Raw genomic sequence first — 19,084 nt, 5'->3', positions numbered from 1 at the left:
AGGGGTTGGTGCTGCACACATCCTATTTTGTAGAGGCTGACATTTGGCTTTAGGGGGATGTCAATCCCCGGAATGGGATGATTAATCTAGTGTCCCCCACCCATTCTTGGAGGAGAAAGATGAGCAAAGTCTTGCATCTTCCACCTGCTATTGCCCCCCTTGTGGAGGTAATCGTGGATGCTCCAGCATTACCTAAATGGGGTTTAGAATCCACAATTTCCTTGATTAATAAGGACAGCCACTGGATGAATAATAACTTCATAGAACGGAATTTCAACTGCCGAGAAATGTTGATGGCTAGAATGGTGGGGTGTATGGTTCAGACGGAAAGGTTGGTCAAGGGAGACTACATTGTGCTCACATTTGCAGAAGAATTTCTCCCCAATCACTTGAAAATCTTTAAGTTATCTAGAGGCCTCAAGCCAAATGGTGGAAAATTGTTAAGCAAACTTGTACCGTTGACCCTCTGTTTTGGGGACATATTAGACCAGGCTTAACCCAAGGACAAGGCCCACGTTAGAGAGGAATGTTATCAATGAAGTGGCAGGTGTGGTAGCTCCAGTTCTCAATAATTTTGAAATATTTTCCACAATTAAGGATATGGATTGTTAGTCAATCCCTCAACCTCTCTCCAAATGTTTCTGTGTTTGGAGGGGGGATCTGAATCCTGTCCTGGAGCAGAGATGTGTTTGACACATTTTCCAGGGAGCTCCTCAGTCACTTGAGTGGGGTAAGGGCCTTTAATCACCTTAACCCAAAATATGCCCACTTCCATAGAAACGAGTACACAGTTGTAAATCATGTTTATTCTCGTATAGACTGTGTGTAAGGCTCTTGTAACCATAACTAATGTCCGGCAGTAGGACTCCCAAAACCCCCTTGTTTTGTGCATAATTTAGGTACCTTTGGGTCTCACCCTAAATTACTAAGGGTATCCAGATGTGGACCCCTTGCTTACTATTCATAGATAGGCACCCTATTGATGAGGTCCAACCAGATGGAAACATGTGCCTGGGATTGCTGTTGGTACTCTTGTTTAGAGGAGAATTGCCAAACTAACCCAAGACTCAACAATTCCACATCATTTGGCAGCTTACATACCTTTTGCAACAATTTAAAACACTTGCATATACTGTATTAACACCCACCCCACCAAATATGATTGGTCAAAACCTCTTCAAAAATATCCCATCTTTACCCAATTCTTCCATTTTCATTGGCCAGGCTTATCTTAATTATCATCTTGAGATCATATTCAAAACACACCTCTTCTTGGGATTAATTGTAGTAAATCATGACATCAGTACATGGTTAAAGTATAGTGAGTGGGTGTCGCGGGGGACACCCCCGGAGCCCCTTTTTTTCATTTTTTTTTTCTTTTTTTTATGGGTGTGCTGTGGGTAAGCCTCTGTACCACACAATATAGTGAGCGGGGGCACCCCCGCAGCCCCCGCAGTCTTTTTTTTTAATTCTACTTACCTGCAATGCTACCACCAAAGGTATGAACTTTTGGTGTTCGAACCTTCGGTGGTAGCATTTTTAGAACTTTTGGTCATTAGGACCATTTGTTTGCGATAAAATCGACCTAAACCATACTGTTCAGCCAACTTACTAAATAGAGTTAATGCTCTGTTGGATGATAGGAGAATGTTTATGTACAAAATACTGCACTGTGTCAACAATAAGGATCGTAAGGAGGGGCCACCCGACTCGCAACGGAAGACCTCAACCAGAACAGATTGGGGGTACTTGCAGGATCGAGCGCAGTATCTTGCACTCTAGTTGGTCCTGCCAATTTAGCATATTACTAGGCATAGCTGAAAGCAGTACAAAAACATTGGGATTATTCTTTTACAGTATATAGCTGTTACTCCTTCAAGATTCTTCCCACCCATCTTACATACGTATCGCTTGGGAATAAATATACCTGGCAACTATTTCCAGCGGCTTGTTGCCAGTTGACTAGGTATAATTAACGTTCTTGGATTTACAACCTATAATTAAAATGTTCATTTTATCTGTGTTTATTTTTAAATTATTAGCCTTCGTAAAAGTATGTAGGGCTACTAGATATCAATCTAAACCAATAGGGGTGTGATCTATCAAGATAGTATCGTCCGCATAACCTATCCAGCGGACTGTGATCATGCCAATCTGCGGCAGAACATTATGGGCAGCCTTAATGGCAAGATCCATGTCGCTGACATATATGTTGTTCAAAAGGGGGGATTAGACACAGCCTTGTTCCACACGTATATTAGTGGCAATTTCCAAAGTAATTTCACTGCTTTGATTCATGTGTAACACTGCGCTGTTATTGTTCTAAAGTGTGATAATGAAATATGGTAAGGAATGATCTGTGCCCCAGTCTCTCTTTTTTTTTCTCCAAAATGAAGACCTTCATACCATAGCAAAAGCTTTGCTGAAGTCAACGAAACAGAGATACAGCTTCCCAATCTTTAAAAAGGGGGATCCTGCAAGTCCTCTTTCTTATAGACCCATCTCCTTGTTGGATACTTCTTTTAACATTTTTGGGAGAGTTTTATTGGTGCTCCTTTAATTATGGATCTCTGAACAGCGTATTCTTTCGGACATACAGTTTGGGTTTGGCCAAGGGTGGGCACTGTTGACCAGGCATAGAGCTTGTACGTGCAGGTAGCACATTCTATTTTTGACAAGGGTGAAGCAATTTACCTTGCCTTCATAGACCTAAGTACGGTCTTTGATAAAGTGAACAGGACTAATCTCTGGGCCGTACTCAGGTCTATGAACTGCCCAAATGAGATTCTGTCTGTGTTACAGGCATTACACATTGGGAATTAAGCCTCTGTGCATTTTGGAGTGAAGGGGAAGTGCACAGATTTTTTAGGTCAATCTGGGGGTCCACCAGGGCAGTGTTTTAGCTCAAGCCCTTTTCACCTTGTATGGTAATGTACTGCATGATGCCCTGGTGGACTCTCAGGTTGACTTTCCAAGAGTGGGTGGCAGGCCGTTTCCGATCTTGGCATATGCTGACTATGCAGTTCTGATTGTCCGGAACCCCAAGGTTCTCTAAAAGCTGATCAACGTATACACAGCTTTTTATGAATAATATGGATCTTAGGATCAATACTCTGATGTCTGCTGTGATGGTGTGTGCCAGGGGCAAAAAGACAGTGACAGTTAACCTGATGATTTGTAATTGGGTAGTCATTACTAGAGCCAAGGATGTTTACTATCTGGGCATTCACTTTTCAGCTGTGTTAACTGGTCAAGCAGATCTATGTAAACAAAACATCAAGATGAGCCAGAACGTAGAAGGGCTCTCTCGCTTTATGGCCATGTGGCATGGTCAACCTTTGGATATGATTATAAAGGTTTATGAGACCCAGACGTCGAGCCCAATTTAACTATTTCCTGCTAAAGAATGCCACTGTAAGATGAAAGAGCTTCCCTTACATGTCGACGTGCCCCCTGTGTGGGTATGCTGTGGAAGATCGTTTGGACTTTGTGTAGTTTTCTCCCTGTCCGCAGTCATTTTATTTTCAGACTACATCGCCCAGCTCTATTTTTAATTCTCTCTTTTGATTCCTCTTATGTGACATGGGCCCTGTTGACCTTTCTAAAATAATGTATTTGAGAAAGTCATCTGAAATTGCTTCTTGACCCGACAGTGTTTTATTACGTTTTTACACTAATTAATACATGAATTCAATTTATTTTATGAATTTAGAGTGTATTTTAATGTGGAAATCTAATTTGTTTGATTTTTATTGTGTGTATAATGTGCTTATTTGATGGATTGTTTTTATCCGTATAAATATATTTCGATTGATTTTAATTGAATTAGTTTCCATTACAAGCAACATGTGTCCGTATACCATTTTACAATCTTAATTTTGCAACATTCTTAAATAGAACTTCCTTGTTTTTTCAGCAAGCATCCTCTGCAGATTTAATGATCAGGAACATCCTCCTAATGCATGCTGGGAGATATGGCTGCAGGGTACAAACCACAGCAGACAGTGTGTCAGATGAGGCAGAACTTCTTGTCAGGGGTGAGTATTCTAAAAGGGCAATGAAGAAGCAGACTTGATGAACATAAACTGGCATTTGAAGAAATTTAAATGCACGAATTTTGTTTACAGAAATGCTGGAAATTATGTCATGCATTCAGATATAATGTACCTAGTTGTATTAAATCTTTGGGCTTATGATAGTGATATATGTGTTTGATTATTTACTGTTTGTGTCTAAACTCAACACATGTATATTCATATCAATTATTTGCACATGGGATGAATGATACAGATCTACGGAGGAATAAAGTTTAAGGGGTAAAACTGATTTATTTAACTGTAATTGAGGAACGCTGACAAAGGACGTATATTAGGTATATTTCTTAATTGTCAGACTTTTGTCACACAAGCGGAAAAATATGTTACATTAAGGATATGCAAAATAAAGCACTGGGGCCAGGGTCATAAGCACATGTCAGCTTTATCGTAGACTCCACATCCCCCATTTCCTTTCACCATCTGCTCAACCGATGATGTCGAACGGGCAAGAAGCATGGTGACAGAAAATGCAATGTAAATTATAGGAAGGAGCAGGGAAGATATTCACACAAGTTACAACATCTCCTCCCCTAAACCACCTTAAAGAATGAATTTATAAAAAGTAAATACATGGAAACTAGGCTGAAGGATAACAAATACACTCATGAATAACCAGGAAACTGGATAGGTTGCAGCGACCCCACTAACAGGCCATGAAAGGTTCACTCATAGTCCCTGTACCTGAAAAACTGAAAACTAAGCCTGCTGGGCTGGAGAAGATTGAGACCAGAACCAGGATACCCTAGCTCCTAGCTGCACCCCTGACACATTGACAAGCTGCTTGGAGGAAATACCCTTGCAGTTCAGCATGCTTCCTGCCCTCACTTTCACACACCCTCCCATGAGCATCAGTAACATCACCCAATGCACAGACTCTCCAGCTTGCACCGTCCCACCTCCTGCCTTTGTGGCATCGCTTTTTAACTGAAGCAAAATATGTTCAATACTCCAAGTTGTTCCATTACACACGTAGCAGTTGCCAGCTTTTCCTTCAGAAACACTAGGAGACCAATCCCAACAAACCTGGACCTGTGAAGATTTACCACAACACACACCTTAACAGCTCACTTCTGACCATAATTAAGGTGATATTTGTGATTCTTGCTCCTGGAATGTTGCAAAACTATATTCATATAAACAAAAACACCTCGATTGCACACATACGGGCGGAGGGGGGGGGCTTTTTGGAGCACTTATTCCTGCCATGCGTCATTTAAAAAAAAACTATGGCCTGTTATGTCATGAAGCAAAACAAAGAGGTGATGGCTGGAAGGTTTAGTCAAGTGATACGCCATTACTCTATAAGCCTTGACAACCTGCATTAGTGCCACCCTCCAAACGATGTTGTTCACCTGTGCAAACTGAATGGCACCATTCAAAAAATGATTGGTTCTTTCCAACAATACATTTTTCTCTAGCTTCTAAAACGCTGCCCTTTCGTGTTTCGTCATTTCAAGGGGCAACGATTTGGACCCCATTATTCATTGCAACAGATTGGAGAATGGCTTGACTTTCAGAAATGGCCTCATGAATTCTTTGACTTTATTGTCATCACAGTTTGTACAGCAGCTAGCGACATCAACTTAGAAGTGTAACACACGATGACAAAAGTAACTGCCACATCCTGCCTTAAATATCTAGCGGGCCCATGATATCTATGGTGTGAGAGAACGGATCTCAACGACCGGTGGGGGGTGTCTGTACTCCCACTCCCTATATGGTGGAGGAGAGGCACAGGAGACCCCAGCCAAGATTCTCTATTCGGTAGCAATGGTCGAGCAATCAAGGCCTAGCTTCTCAGGAGGTGATGCAGGCTGGTTCTTAAGTACAGTGTATCCCCAAGCCCCCACAAAGGAATATCCACACTCTGTATTGGTTAAAACACAGTCTTTATATAATCAATAGTTAAGGTTATGTACATTTATCATGATAACTCACTTTGTACTCTGGCAAAATCTACAATGACAAATATTTACAATCCTAAAGTGGTACCACCCTAGATCCTATTGAAGTGCATGAACAATACTGTACAATGTCACACAGACCAATAGAGGGAAACCAGCAATAGAGAGAGGAGAGAAAATAAGAAGGTTGAGCAATAGGCAGAATACTGACCCCTACCACTAGGCACAGTTCTGTGTGGAGATCCCCCCACCTGGGCAACCTGTAAGGAAAGATATAGCACAAGCCCAGTCCATATATTGCTCTGCAAGTCTTATTTTCCCCTATAATGTTTTTACCCCCCCAATGTACCTGGTGGAGTCGAGTTCCTCGAAAAGGCGTCGACAAGCGTCGAGGGACTCGCTGTTCGGCGACGGGGAATCGACGGCCCTTCTTGAATGCCTTCCCTTTCAAGCGGGAGGCACGGGGCGTCGAACGTCCGTCGACAAACGAGGTGGAACGATGTCGAAGAGGCGGCAGCTTCGTCCGAGCGGTGCTCGTCGGCGTCGGGGCGTCGGCGTCCTGCAAGGCGGAGGTGTGCGGGGCACCTCGATGACAATAGTTCTGGACCGCAAAGATTGTAGAGACGGGAGCCCAGCAAGGGCGTCGAGTCGTCCGAGTCTTTGAGGTCGTCGGGTGGCGGGAAACCCACCGGCAGGTTTCTCCTCGGCGCGTTGGTCGTCCTCGACTTTCTCCGGCAGGATAAGCGGTCGATGATGCGGTCGAGAGAGTCCTTCGATTGGATGTTCTTAGGCAATGGAGCGGACGGCTCCGGTCGTCGGCGGCACGGCGTCAAGTGGTTCCCACGGCTGGGCAACACAACTTCGACGGGCCTCCAGCGGTTCCACAAACCTGCGAACCCTGGTCGACGGCAATGGACTTCGACGGCGTCGATGTCCGGGTGCTTCACTTCGATCTCCTCGGCGGTCCCGTCTCGGGTCGACAGCCTTTCGAGGATCTGTCTTCCAGGGCGCTTCGGCGAAGATGGAGCGGTGCTCGATGGTCCCTCGGAGCACGGGAAGAGGGCGCCTTACCAGGTCCTCTCTCGGGTCAGCCCTCGACGAATTCGACAGCCTTCGGATCGGTCGAAGCAAATGCCACAGCAAGTCTTCTTCTTCCAGCTGGACGTCGAGGATCAGCAGTTCCAGTTACTCTTGAGTGGAGACTCAGCTTCTGAACACTTCTGAACTGAACACTTCTGAACTGAACACTTCTCCAGTGGTGAGAGGTCCCCAGATATACTATCCTCTCTCTCATCCACGCTGCTGGCACACACTCAGCAGCCAATCATACTGCAGGGCATTCATGCAGTCAGTCAGCCAATCAGGCACACAGTGCATTCAGGCCACACTCCTCCCTTCCAGACACTCACAACAAGGAATGTGGATTGGAACAAGTACCCAGCCATTCAACACTACACACTGCATTCAGGCCAGTTTCGGGCAGGGCTGTCTCAGTCTTTGTCTCTCATGCCAGAAACCAGACAACTACAACAAGAAGTGTATATTGGTCACACACTCCATTCACCCAGGTCCCACCCACAGGAGGTACCCACAACATACAGTCAATGGGAAGGCTCCAGTCAGTCTAGCTGGGCCTTCACAACAACACCATATATGGAACTTCCACCCAACAGCCAGTCAGGGGGAAGGGACAGAGTCAGGGCTTCTCAGGACTTTGGGAAAAACAAGACAACAGGCAATAGAAAGCAAGAGGCCACAGGGGCCATCTTGTTTCTATCAGGAATCAACTGATCCCAATGGCAGGGCCTGGGTGTCCTAAAATGGAGGACACTCAGGGCACCTGGCAGATTCAGCATGGAGCTGCCACCAGCCCATACCCTGCTCTGTGGGCCACCCACAGGTGCCCAAAAACATACACTAGGGGCACAGGGTTGTACCCCTACCCATGGGTGCCATAAGGGTATCCCATGGGTCTGTTCACCAAACCAAAAGAGAGAGCTGCACTGCCAGGAGTCCCTCATGGACTCCTGGGCAGAAAACATAACAGAACACACGGTAAAAAAGAGAAAGGACAAGGATTCAGAGGCCCTGTCCCTCAGATGCATTTCCAGCATCACAGTCGCCCCCCCCAGACTGAGGTGGAGAGTGTCTAATCTCCCACGGGATAGACACCCTCATCCAGACGGTCAACATACCTTCTGGAAAGGCCATCTGCATTATCGTGACTCTTCCCTGGTCTGTGCTCTATGGTGAAGTCTAGCCCTTGCAGGCTAATGGACCACCTGAGCAATTTCGGGTTCTCACCCTTCATCTGCATAAGCCACTTCAGGGGCTTATGATCTGTTTGGACCTTGAAGGTAGACCCCGTAAGGTAGGGCCTAAAACGCCTAAGGCTCCAAACTATACTAAAACACTCCTTTTCAACAGTAGCCCACCTAAGTTCTCTACCCTTGAGTTGTCTACTGATGAATAGGATAGGGTGTTCTCTCCCTTTGTCATCTAACTGGGACAAGACAGCTCCAATTCCGGTGTCGCAGGCATCCGTCTGGACGATAAAGGGTCGGCTGTAGTCAGGCGCACTCAACACAGGTGCCCTACACAGACTTTCTTTCAAGCCATCAAAGGCCCTCTGACAGTCTTCGGTCCAATTAACCTTCCTAGGCTGCTTGGGTGACGTTAGAGCGGTCAGAGGTGCAGCTATGGTCCCATAGAATGCCATGAAATTGCGATAGTACCCGGTGAGACCCAGAAAGGCCCTCACCTGGGTTTGAGTAGTGGGAGTCTCCCAGTTCTGTACATCCTGTACTTTACTGGCGAGAGGTTGGATTTGACCCCCTCCTACCTCATGACCAAGATAGGTAACTTTCCCCTGAGCTATCTGGCACTTGGTAGCCTTGATAGTGAGGTTAGCCCTTTTCAAGGCCTGCAACACCTTATCCAGATGTGTCAAATGCTCTTCCCAGGTGGAACTGTAGACGGCAATGTCGTCTAAGTAAGCCACACAAAAGGCTTCCAGCCCACTGAGCGCATGATTGACCAATCTCTGGAAGGTGGCAGGGGCATTCTTCAACCCAAAAGGCATGACCCTAAACTGGTAGAGTCCCTCAGGTGTTGAGAAGGCCGTTTTTTCCTTGGCATGGTCCGTCAGAGCTATTTGCCAATAGCCTGAAGTGAGGTCAAAGGTGCTCACAAACTTGGCAGCACCGATGGTGTCCACGAGCTCATCAGCCCTGGGTAATGGGTGCGCGTCAGTCTTGGTGACCGCATTGACGCCTCGGTAGTCCACACAGAACCTCCAATCCTTGGTACCCGCCTGGGAACTTGCCTTGGGGACAAGGACCACTGGGCTGGACCAGGGACTGGTTGAGGGTTCAATAACACCCAGATCCAACATCTTGGCGACCTCAGCCTGGATGTGGTTCTTGACGGTATCTGACATACGGTAGCACCTGCTTTTGACAGGTACACTGTCACCAGTGTCAATTTCGTGCTTACACCACGGTGTAAGGCCTGGCTTCAGTGAAAACAGAGAGGCATACTGTTGGAGCAAAGCCCTACAGGCCCTCTGTTGCTCTGTTGTCAAATCTGGAGAGAGATGTACTCCCTCCACTGAGCCATCCTGAGGGTTGCTATGCAGCAAATCAGGAAGGGGCTCACTCTCATCCTCTTCTTGCCCAGAAGCTAGCAAGAGACATGAGACTTCCGCTCGCCTGTGGAAAGGCTTGAGCCTGTTGACATGGAATAGCTGAGGAGCTACCCCAGGGGCTCCCATGTCAACCAGATAGTTGACTTCGCCCATCTTGGAGATGATCCTGAAGGGTCCAGTCCACTTGTCTGCCAAAGCCCTAGGCTTGGTAGGCTCCATCACAAGGATTTCCTGTCCCGGAGTCCAATCCACTTGCGAGGCTTTAAGGTCATGCCAGTACTTATTCAATTCCAGGCTGGCCTTGAGATTTGCTGTTGCCTGACCCATCATCTGTGTCATCCTCCGTCTGAGGCCTAACACATAGTCCCCCACTTGCTTGGCGGGACCCGGAGGGGTGGCTTCCAAGCCTTCTCTGATCAAGGCGAGGGGCCCCCTTACGGGATGTCCAATGAGTAACTCAAAGGGGCTGAAACCAACACCCTCTTGCGGTACCTCCCTGTAAGCAAACAGCAGGCATGGCAGGAGGAGATCCCATTTTCTCCTTAGGGGTTCTTCCAGAGCCCCTAGCATGCCCTTGAGAGTTTTATTAAATCTCTCAACCAGACCATTGGTCTGGGGGTGGTAAGAGGTGGAGAACTTGTAGGTTACCCCGCACTCTTTCCACATGGTTTTCATGTAACTCGACATGAAGTTGGATCCTCTGTCAGAGACAACCTCCTTGGGGAATCCAACACGGGTGAAAATGCCCAGGAGAGCCCGGGCAACCACCTTGGCCGTGACCGTCCGAAGGGGTATCGCCTCAGGGTACCTGGTGGCATGATCTACCAAGACCAGGATGAACCGATGTCCACCTGAAGTGGGAGGGTCAAGGGGACCAACGATGTCGATGCCCACCCTCTCAAATGGGGTGCCAACCACTGGCAACGGCTGCAGTGGGGCAATGACACTGCCTCCAGTCTTGCCAGACAACTGACAAGTTGGGCAGGTCCTGCAGTGGGACTCCACCTCTACTCCCATCCGTGGCCAGTAGAAATGGGCAGAGAGCCTCTGCTTAGTCTTCTTGGTCCCAAGATGACCAGCCAAGGGCACCTCATGCGCCAACTGCAGTAGGAAGGGCCTGTAAACCTGGGGTACCACCAACCTCTTGCGGGCACCAGGTTCAGGCTTAGTGGGCTCACTAACAAGGAGCTCACCCTCCCAATAAATCCGGAAATTCCTAGGCACCTCTCCTTGTGCCTGGGCCAGGGCCTGTTTCCTCAGTCCCTCGAGAGAGTGGCACTCTCTCTGTCCCTTACAGAAGTCCGCCCGGGAGGGTCCCCCTTCAGCTAACAAGCATTGAAGGTCGGGATGATCCTCCGGGTTAAGAACCTCTCCCACAGGAGAGTCTTCTGCCTCTTCTCCCAAAGGAGTTGAGTTTGGGTTTTCCACTGGACCCAGCCCGTCCGGAGCATGGATCCCAATGGGTGCGGCAGGAAGAGAAGGTGCTCCCTCCACAGGGGTGGCCTTCTTGGTCTTCCTCCTTCTTGCCTTAGGCCTCGCCTTTGGCTCGGGTATCTGACCCACAGCCAGACCCGATGTCACCTGTGATCTAGTGACGGCAGCAGCAGTCATGGGAAGACCATCCGAGATCAACCCCAACTCTACTAGATCATTCCCTAACAAAATGTTAGCAGGGACATTGTCCTGAACCAGGACAGGAAGCTTCGCTGTCTTGTCGCCAATCATGAGAGTGACTAAGGCTACAGGGGATAATTTGGGAGGCCCACCAGCTAACCTGGTGGTTTGCAGAGGAGCACCTTCATAGTCCTCTGGCCTGAGCAGGGTCCTGTCCACCACTGTCATGCTTGCCCCTGTGTCTCTCAGACCAGTAGAAGGCTGGCCATTCAAGAGGACACTTCTCAAAAACCTACGGGTGTTCTGTGGGATAGTCGCCAGTACTTCCGCATACTGGTCCCAGGCCCCAAGGGACACTAAGGAAATCTCCACCGAAGCACCAAATGTGATACCGGCAGAGGAGGGGAGGACAGTGGCCTCCACCTCAGACACGGGGTAAGGGTAGGTCAGGCTGACAGCCTGTACTCCAAGTGCCTTACCTTTACACTTGGGGTCACCCCTTCTGTGATCCAGAGCCCCACAGTCCCAACAAGCGCCAGGAGTGCGGGGTACGGTACTGGAAACACTGGGAGCCTGCTTTGCAGCAGGTGGACCACTACTCTTATTCCCACCCCCAGATGACTTATCCCCACTAGATTTTTGGGTCTTAGGAGAGGAAGGTTTTGGTTTACCCGACTGTGACTGCTTGGGGGACTCCTCAGCTTTCTGAGAGGCCCCCTTCTCTTTGTCCTTGTCCTTCCCACTGGAGTCCTTAGGGGACACCCGGTGGGAGACCCACTTGTCAGCCAACCTAGCCAGCTTAAAGGGGTCCAAAATGTTCTGGTCAGCCACATACTGACGCAGCTCTGGTGAACAGGCTTCAGAGAAATGCTCAAAAAACAAGAGGTGGGACAATTCAACAAAAGTCTTAACCTTGTATCCATCGATCCACCCCATCATGTTCATGTGCGCAGCACTCACCCAGTCAACCCAAGACATATTCTCCTTTTTCTTAAAATCCCTGAACCTTCTAAGGTATTGGGTAGGTGTCTTGCCGAACTTGGCAATCAAAGCAGACTTCATACACTCGTACTGACCCCTTTCTTCCACACTCAGCTTCAGAATACAGTCATACCCAGTTTGAGGCACTCTGCTTAACAAACACTTCGCCCAATCTCTTTTATCCACATCATGAATTTCACAAGCCATTTCAAACGCTTCAATCCATTGGAGGATATCCGAACCCTCCACAAATACACCAACCAAATCTTTCATAAACTTGGTGGCGGGGGACCTGACACTCTCACTGGTTCTAGCTGAAGTCTCCACTCTAGCTTTCTCTAGCTGGATCCTCTGACATTCAGTGTCCTGGCTCTTGAGTTCAAGGTCCTTATTTTTGAGTTCAAGATCCCTATTCTTGAGCTCCACTTGTTGAGCCAACTCCTCTTTCTTAAGCTCAGCATCTATTTCCAACTTGCGGTATTCAAAGGCCAATTTCATCCTTAATTACTCAAGTTCTAAGGAATTGCTGGAGTTTGGAACAGAGGCAGCAGGAATGGCGGTATTCCCAGAAACAGATTCAGCAGAAACCCCAGGGGCAGAGTCCTCATTGGTTGCAGTCCCCCCCTCATCAAGAGTTTCACTATCAGTCTGGTAGTCCACCAGGGCAGCTATCAGCTCAGCCCTAGACTTATCCACAAAGTCTAACTCCCTAGCTTCACAAGCACTCTGGAGAGCCTCCAAGCTCATCCGAGTTAATTTGCCATTCGCAATAGACTCCATTGTTTGTAATGCAGTTACCTTGTACACAACTAAACTTTAATTCAATAAAGGGCAAATATCCTTTGTAAGTGGCACGGTTATACACTGATTCTTAAAACCATAAGCATCCCACCGCTGCCACCAGTGTGAGAGAACGGATCTCAACGACCGGTGGGGGGTGTCTGTACTCCCACTCCCTATATGGTGGAGGAGAGGCACAGGAGACCCCAGCCAAGATTCTCTATTCGGTAGCAATGGTCGAGCAATCAAGGCCTAGCTTCTCAGGAGGTGATGCAGGCTGGTTCTTAAGTACAGTGTATCCCCAAGCCCCCACAAAGGAATATCCACACTCTGTATTGGTTAAAACACAGTCTTTATATAATCAATAGTTAAGGTTATGTACATTTATCATGATAACTCACTTTGTACTCTGGCAAAATCTACAATGACAAATATTTACAATCCTAAAGTGGTACCACCCTAGATCCTATTGAAGTGCATGAACAACACTGTACAATGTCACACAGACCAATAGAGGGAAACCAGCAATAGAGAGAGGAGAGAAAATAAGAAGGTTGAACAATAGGCAGAATACTGACCCCTACCACTAGGCACAGTTCTGTGTGGAGATCCCCCCCCTGGGCAACCTGTAAGGAAAGATATAGCACAAGCCCAGTCCATATATTGCTCTGCAAGTCTTATTTTCCCCTATAATGTTTTTACCCCCCCAATGTACCTGGTGGAGTCGAGTTCCTCGAAAAGGCGTCGACAAGCGTCGAGGGACTCGCTGTTCGGCGACGGGGAATCGACGGCCCTTCTTGAATGCCTTCCCTTTCAAGCGGGAGGCACGGGGCGTCGAACGTCCGTCGACAAACGAGGTGGAACGATGTTGAAGAGGCGGCAGCTTCGTCCGAGCGGTGCTCGTCGGCGTCGGGGCGTCGGTGTCCTGCAAGGCGGAGGTGTGCGGGGCACCTTGATGACAATAGTTCTGGACCGCAAAGATTGTAGAGACGGGAGCCCAGCAAGGGCGTCGAGTCGTCCGAGTCTTTGAGGTCGTCGGGTGGCGGGAAACCCACCGGCAGGTTTCTCCTCGGCGCGTTGGTCGTCCTCGACTTTCTCCGGCAGGATAAGCGGTTGATGATGCGGTCGAGAGAGTCCTTCGATTGGATGTTCTTAGGCAATGGAGCGGACGGCTCCGGTCGTCGGCGGCACGGCGTCAAGTGGTTCCCACGGCTGGGCAACACAACTTCGACGGGCCTCCAGCGGTTCCACAAACCTGCGAACCCTGGTCGACGGCAATGGACTTCGACGGCGTCGATGTCCGGGTGCTTCACTTCGATCTCCTCGGCGGTCCCGTCTCGGGTCGACAGCCTTTCGAGGATCTGTCTTCCAGGGCGCTTTGGCGAAGATGGAGCGGTGCTCGATGGTCCCTTGGAGCACGGGAAGAGGGCGCCTTACCAGGTCCTCTCTCGGGTCAGCCCTCGACGAATTCGACAGCCTTCGGATCAGTCGAAGCAAATGCCACAGCAAGTCTTCTTCTTCCAGCTGGACGTCGAGGATCAGCAGTTCCAGTTACTCTTGAGTGGAGACTCAGCTTCTGAACACTTCTGAACTGAACACTTCTGAACTGAACACTTCTCCAGTGGTGAGAGGTCCCCAGATATACTATCCTCTCTCTCATCCACGCTGCTGGCACACACTCAGCAGCCAATCATACTGCAGGGCATTCATGCAGTCAGTCAGCCAATCAGGCACACAGTGCATTCAGGCCACACTCCTCCCTTCCAGACACTCACAACAAGGAATGTGGATTGGAACAAGTACCCAGCCATTCAACACTACACACTGCATTCAGGCCAGTTTCGGGCAGGGCTGTCTCAGTCTTTGTCTCTCATGCCAGAAACCAGACAACTACAACAAGAAGTGTATATTGGTCACACACTCCATTCACCCAGGTCCCACCCACAGGAGGTACCCACAACATACAGTCAATGGGAAGGCTCCAGTCAGTCTAGCTGGGCCTTCACAACAACACCATATATGGAACTTCCACCCAACAGCCAGTCAGGGGGAAGGGACAGAGTCAGGGCTTCCCAGGACTTTGGGAAAAACAAGACAACAGGCAATAGAAAGCAAGAGGCCACAGGGGCCATCTTGTTTCTATCAGGAATCAACTGATCCCAATGGCAGGGCCTGGGTGTCCCAAAATGGAGGACACTCAGGGCACCTGGCAGATTCAGCATGGAGCTGCCACCAGCCCATACCCTGCTCTGTGGGCCACCCACAGGTGCCCAAAAACATACACTAGGGGCACAGGGTTGTACCCCTACCCATGGGTGCCATAAGGGTATCCCATGGGTCTGTTCACCAAACCAAAAGAGAGAGCTGCACTGCCAGGAGTCCCTCATGGACTCCTGGGCAGAAAACATAACAGAACACACGGTAAAAAAGAGAAAGGACAAGGATTCAGAGGCCCTGTCCCTCAGAAGCATTTCCTGCATCACATATGGCAAAATCAGTTCTAGAATTTCCAAAGTGCTGATTCCCTGAATCTGCACATTCTGGCTTTTATGACTTAACACACAGGGTGCAAACTCTCTCATGTGTTCTTCTACAGCTTTTACATAGTGGGCCATTAGTAGTTGTACCACAATATTAAAAGGTTTATGCAACTAAATACACTTTAATTTTTTTAAATTTTTTTATTTGTATATGGTTTACATAAGAAACCTTTACAATGGTGTTTAATAGAAACAGGAAAAAAAAAAAAATATATATATATATATATATATATATATATATATATATATATATATAAATATATATATATATATATATATATACTTATGGGCATCAGGCAGGGTGAGTAGCACTCTTCACATCCATAGAGTAAAAGGATCCGGACACCAAAGTAATAGTAAAATTGCCGTCTTTATTGGTGCAATTCTAAATATACATATCGATAAATTGTAAATACAGCATAGCCCTAAAGTCCTTTAAAAATGTAAACAGAGCAAATAAAATCAGTGCCCAGTTAAGATCAAAATAAGTTCCAATTTCATACGTCACACAGCATAACAAGCAAACATAGATGACAGATTATATAAAAAATACAGTACATTCATTGAGCAGACAGCTAGGGTGAGTAAATAGGAATACACCAAACAGGTAAGTCAGCACAAAGGTGCATATAGATCTAAAGATTTGATGAATCCTGCAACCGCAAGTCCCTACTTAGTATTAGAAATTGAAAGACAACTTGACCAGATAAATATTTCTGCCCCAAATATTTCTGCCCCAAAGTATTAAATTTGCCCAGATAAAGAGCCCTTAGTCCTTTCAGTGCTGCACAGTCTAAAAAGAGGTGGCGGACAGTTTCAATAACCCCTGAAGTATGACAGAAGGGCAGAGGAGATCCAAATCATTAATCACATTCTTTCTAAATAGAACCTCCTTAGTGGGCAAGATATTCCATCTGAGTTTCAGAAGGAGGGAACGATAATAGCGGTTGGGGAATGGTGTCAAAATAAAAGACAAGGAATCTCTCTTCTTATGAACAAATTTTAGGTGACAGAGAGATGGATAGGAATGAAGTTTTTCCAAGGTGTTATTCCAATCAGAGCAGTAAAGGAGTTATTTCACCTTGTTCGTATTGGTCTACAGAGTATCCCTATCAGTAGTCAGATCTAATAAAGTCTTGTCACAGAGATCTCTGAATTTTAGAAGAAATGTGTTTTGATACAAGGATTCCTGTGAGAAGAGAGTTTTACCCACATCGTCATAGAGCGTATCATATTTAGGGCAGAGCAAGGAAGAAAAAAGTGCCAAAACCCGCCAGAGGATTTTGGCTCGCAGAGACACTAAACCCAGTTCAAACAATATAGCCACTGTAGGGATACTGTTGGGAATCTTCATAACCTTTCTCCAAAAAACACCCTCAACGGAATGCCAAAAAGTCAGGATATCAAGGTAATGGAGTTCCATACCATATATTAATTTCAGAACGACCTTTCCTTCAAAGAAATCTACCACTGGCTTAAAGGAGAACCTACCATACTTGTTATCCAGCTTGATAGTCTGTGAAATAAGCGGGAGGGCTTTGTATCTGAGCGATCGTCTGAATTCAGCAACCGAAGGTTGGGCCAAAATAATCCCAGATAGACGATTTTATGTGCTCTCACAATGTTTTCACTGCCAATTTTCCACACTTGTTTATTCCCTTTTTTCCCCTTAGAGAAGTCCAACGTGCAGGTTTTACTCGGGTTAACCTTTAACCCATTTAGTGCAGCATATTCTTCAAACTTGCAAATAAGTCTTTGCAAGCCCACTTTGGTCTGATCAAAGAGAAGGAAATCATCAGCATATGCCAGCCATGAGAGCCTGAGATCCCCCAGTTTTGCATTCACAAAACCTGCATCTCCAAGAAACTCCCCTACATCTGCCAGATAAAGAATAAAAGTACATGGAGCCAAAGAACAGCCCTGTCTGACCCCAATGCGTGTTCTTATTTTTCTAGAGAGGGTTCCCTCTAAGTTGATCCTCATTTAGACCCCCGAGTTCTCATACATGGCCATAATTAAATTAAGTAGGCCTGCCGGGAGCCCCCACTTTGATAGTTTGGCCCAGAGGCATGACCTGATAACCAAATCGAAGGCATTTGACAGATCGATTGCGGCGACATAAAGAGTACCACCAAATTTTCCCCATCTTGAGCTTTGTAAAGCAGATAGAATAAAGCCATTTAGATTAGTTGAATGGCCAGCCCTGAAACCTGTTTGATGTTTCGGTAAAATATGGTTCTACTGATCCAAACATTGAGATGGGATAGAAGAAGAGAAGCAACAATCTTACAATCCGCATCAATAAGAGAGATTGGTCTGTAGTTCTTAACCAGAGTCCGCTGACCTCTCTTAAAGATGGGAACAATATGGGCTTTCTGCCAGCTAATAGGTAAACTGCCTGTGTTTACTATATCCTGAAATAACATGGCGAGTAGCTTTGCCAAATTTTCGGTTCGGCTTTCAGTGTATTATTCATCAGGCCATCAGGGCCAGGAGCCCTAGATTTCTTACCTTTGACAATTAGCCCAAGTATCGTCTCATAGTCAATAACGGGCTCCCACCTGATATTGGGTGCATCCTCCCCAGTAGGAGATTCTTCCAAGCCCTCTTCCCCTTTACCAAAGAACTCAGTATAATGATCTACCCATTGGACCTCCGGTGCACAGGAGGGCAGAGCGACCTCTGAACGGGCCCATGAGATTCAGAGCTCGCCCTGCGGCACCTTAAAACGAGATAGCTGCACCTTGAGGAGGATGGGGTGCAGGATTCCCTTACTCCGACACCAATCAATAAAGACAACTCATTGGTTTGGCAAAGGGAAAACCGTTTAATGACAAGTACAAAAAACGGGGAAACAAATGGAAATCAGCAGTGTTGCGATCGCCTTGTAAGAGGATTCAATTCAACACTACAGCTAAGTCAACGCCTAGTCTATAATACTGAATGAAAACCCTTATTGATATATCTTTATGTCCAGTTCATGCGTTCTGGATGACTACCCCTATATAACACCCCTCTCTTGGAATCCCCCTGACCCCACTGAGCCAAGAAGTAGTTCTGTTTTGCAAGTTTAAAAGGTTTATTTGATAATTTAAAATATATATATATCACACTTTATAATAAATTAATAATTGAATAGCACACTTAATCTGATATGATAAAGATCAACAACGGAGAATCTGGCACTAGCACACTTCTTATAATCACTAATGAGTTGACATGAAATGGATAAGGTAGCACACTGGTAAATAGGAACAAAAGTATAATGTGGTAGAGGATGCTTTATGTAAACTCAGGTGGATGCAACATTCAATGAATGCAGTACAGAAAATACTCAATATGATTTCAACCAAACAATGTAATCACTTTTCTCTGGCAATCCCCTCCCCCCCTTGATGCAAGGCAAGGAAATGGAAGGAAAACACACAGTTCTCAGAAATGCAATCAATGTAAATCAGTTCACCCCAGCAAGCTTACACTACAGAAAACAGATAGGAGTTTTGAAAACACGGGCAAAATGCT

At 46.7% G+C, this 19,084-nt stretch overlaps 1 protein-coding gene across 6 annotated transcripts in view; it reads left to right on the top strand.

The window, feature by feature from the left end:
• The window catches only part of CNTN5 (contactin 5), a 3,106,629-nt gene that overhangs the window by 2,505,673 nt on the left and 581,872 nt on the right, over positions 1-19,084 (top strand). For all 6 annotated transcript variants that reach the window (XM_069639123.1, XM_069639125.1, XM_069639124.1 and 3 more), the window contains one exon: positions 3,917-4,037. In XM_069639123.1, coding sequence (XP_069495224.1) covers positions 3,917-4,037 — 121 coding nt within the window. The remainder of the gene's footprint in view (positions 1-3,916; positions 4,038-19,084) is intronic.

This window comes from Ambystoma mexicanum, chromosome 7q (assembly GCF_040938575.1).
Source record: "Ambystoma mexicanum isolate Mex_15411 chromosome 7q, UKY_AmexF1_1, whole genome shotgun sequence".
In the NCBI taxonomy this organism is placed as follows: Eukaryota; Metazoa; Chordata; class Amphibia; order Caudata; family Ambystomatidae; genus Ambystoma; species Ambystoma mexicanum.
This window is presented reverse-complemented; position numbering and strand designations above follow the sequence as displayed.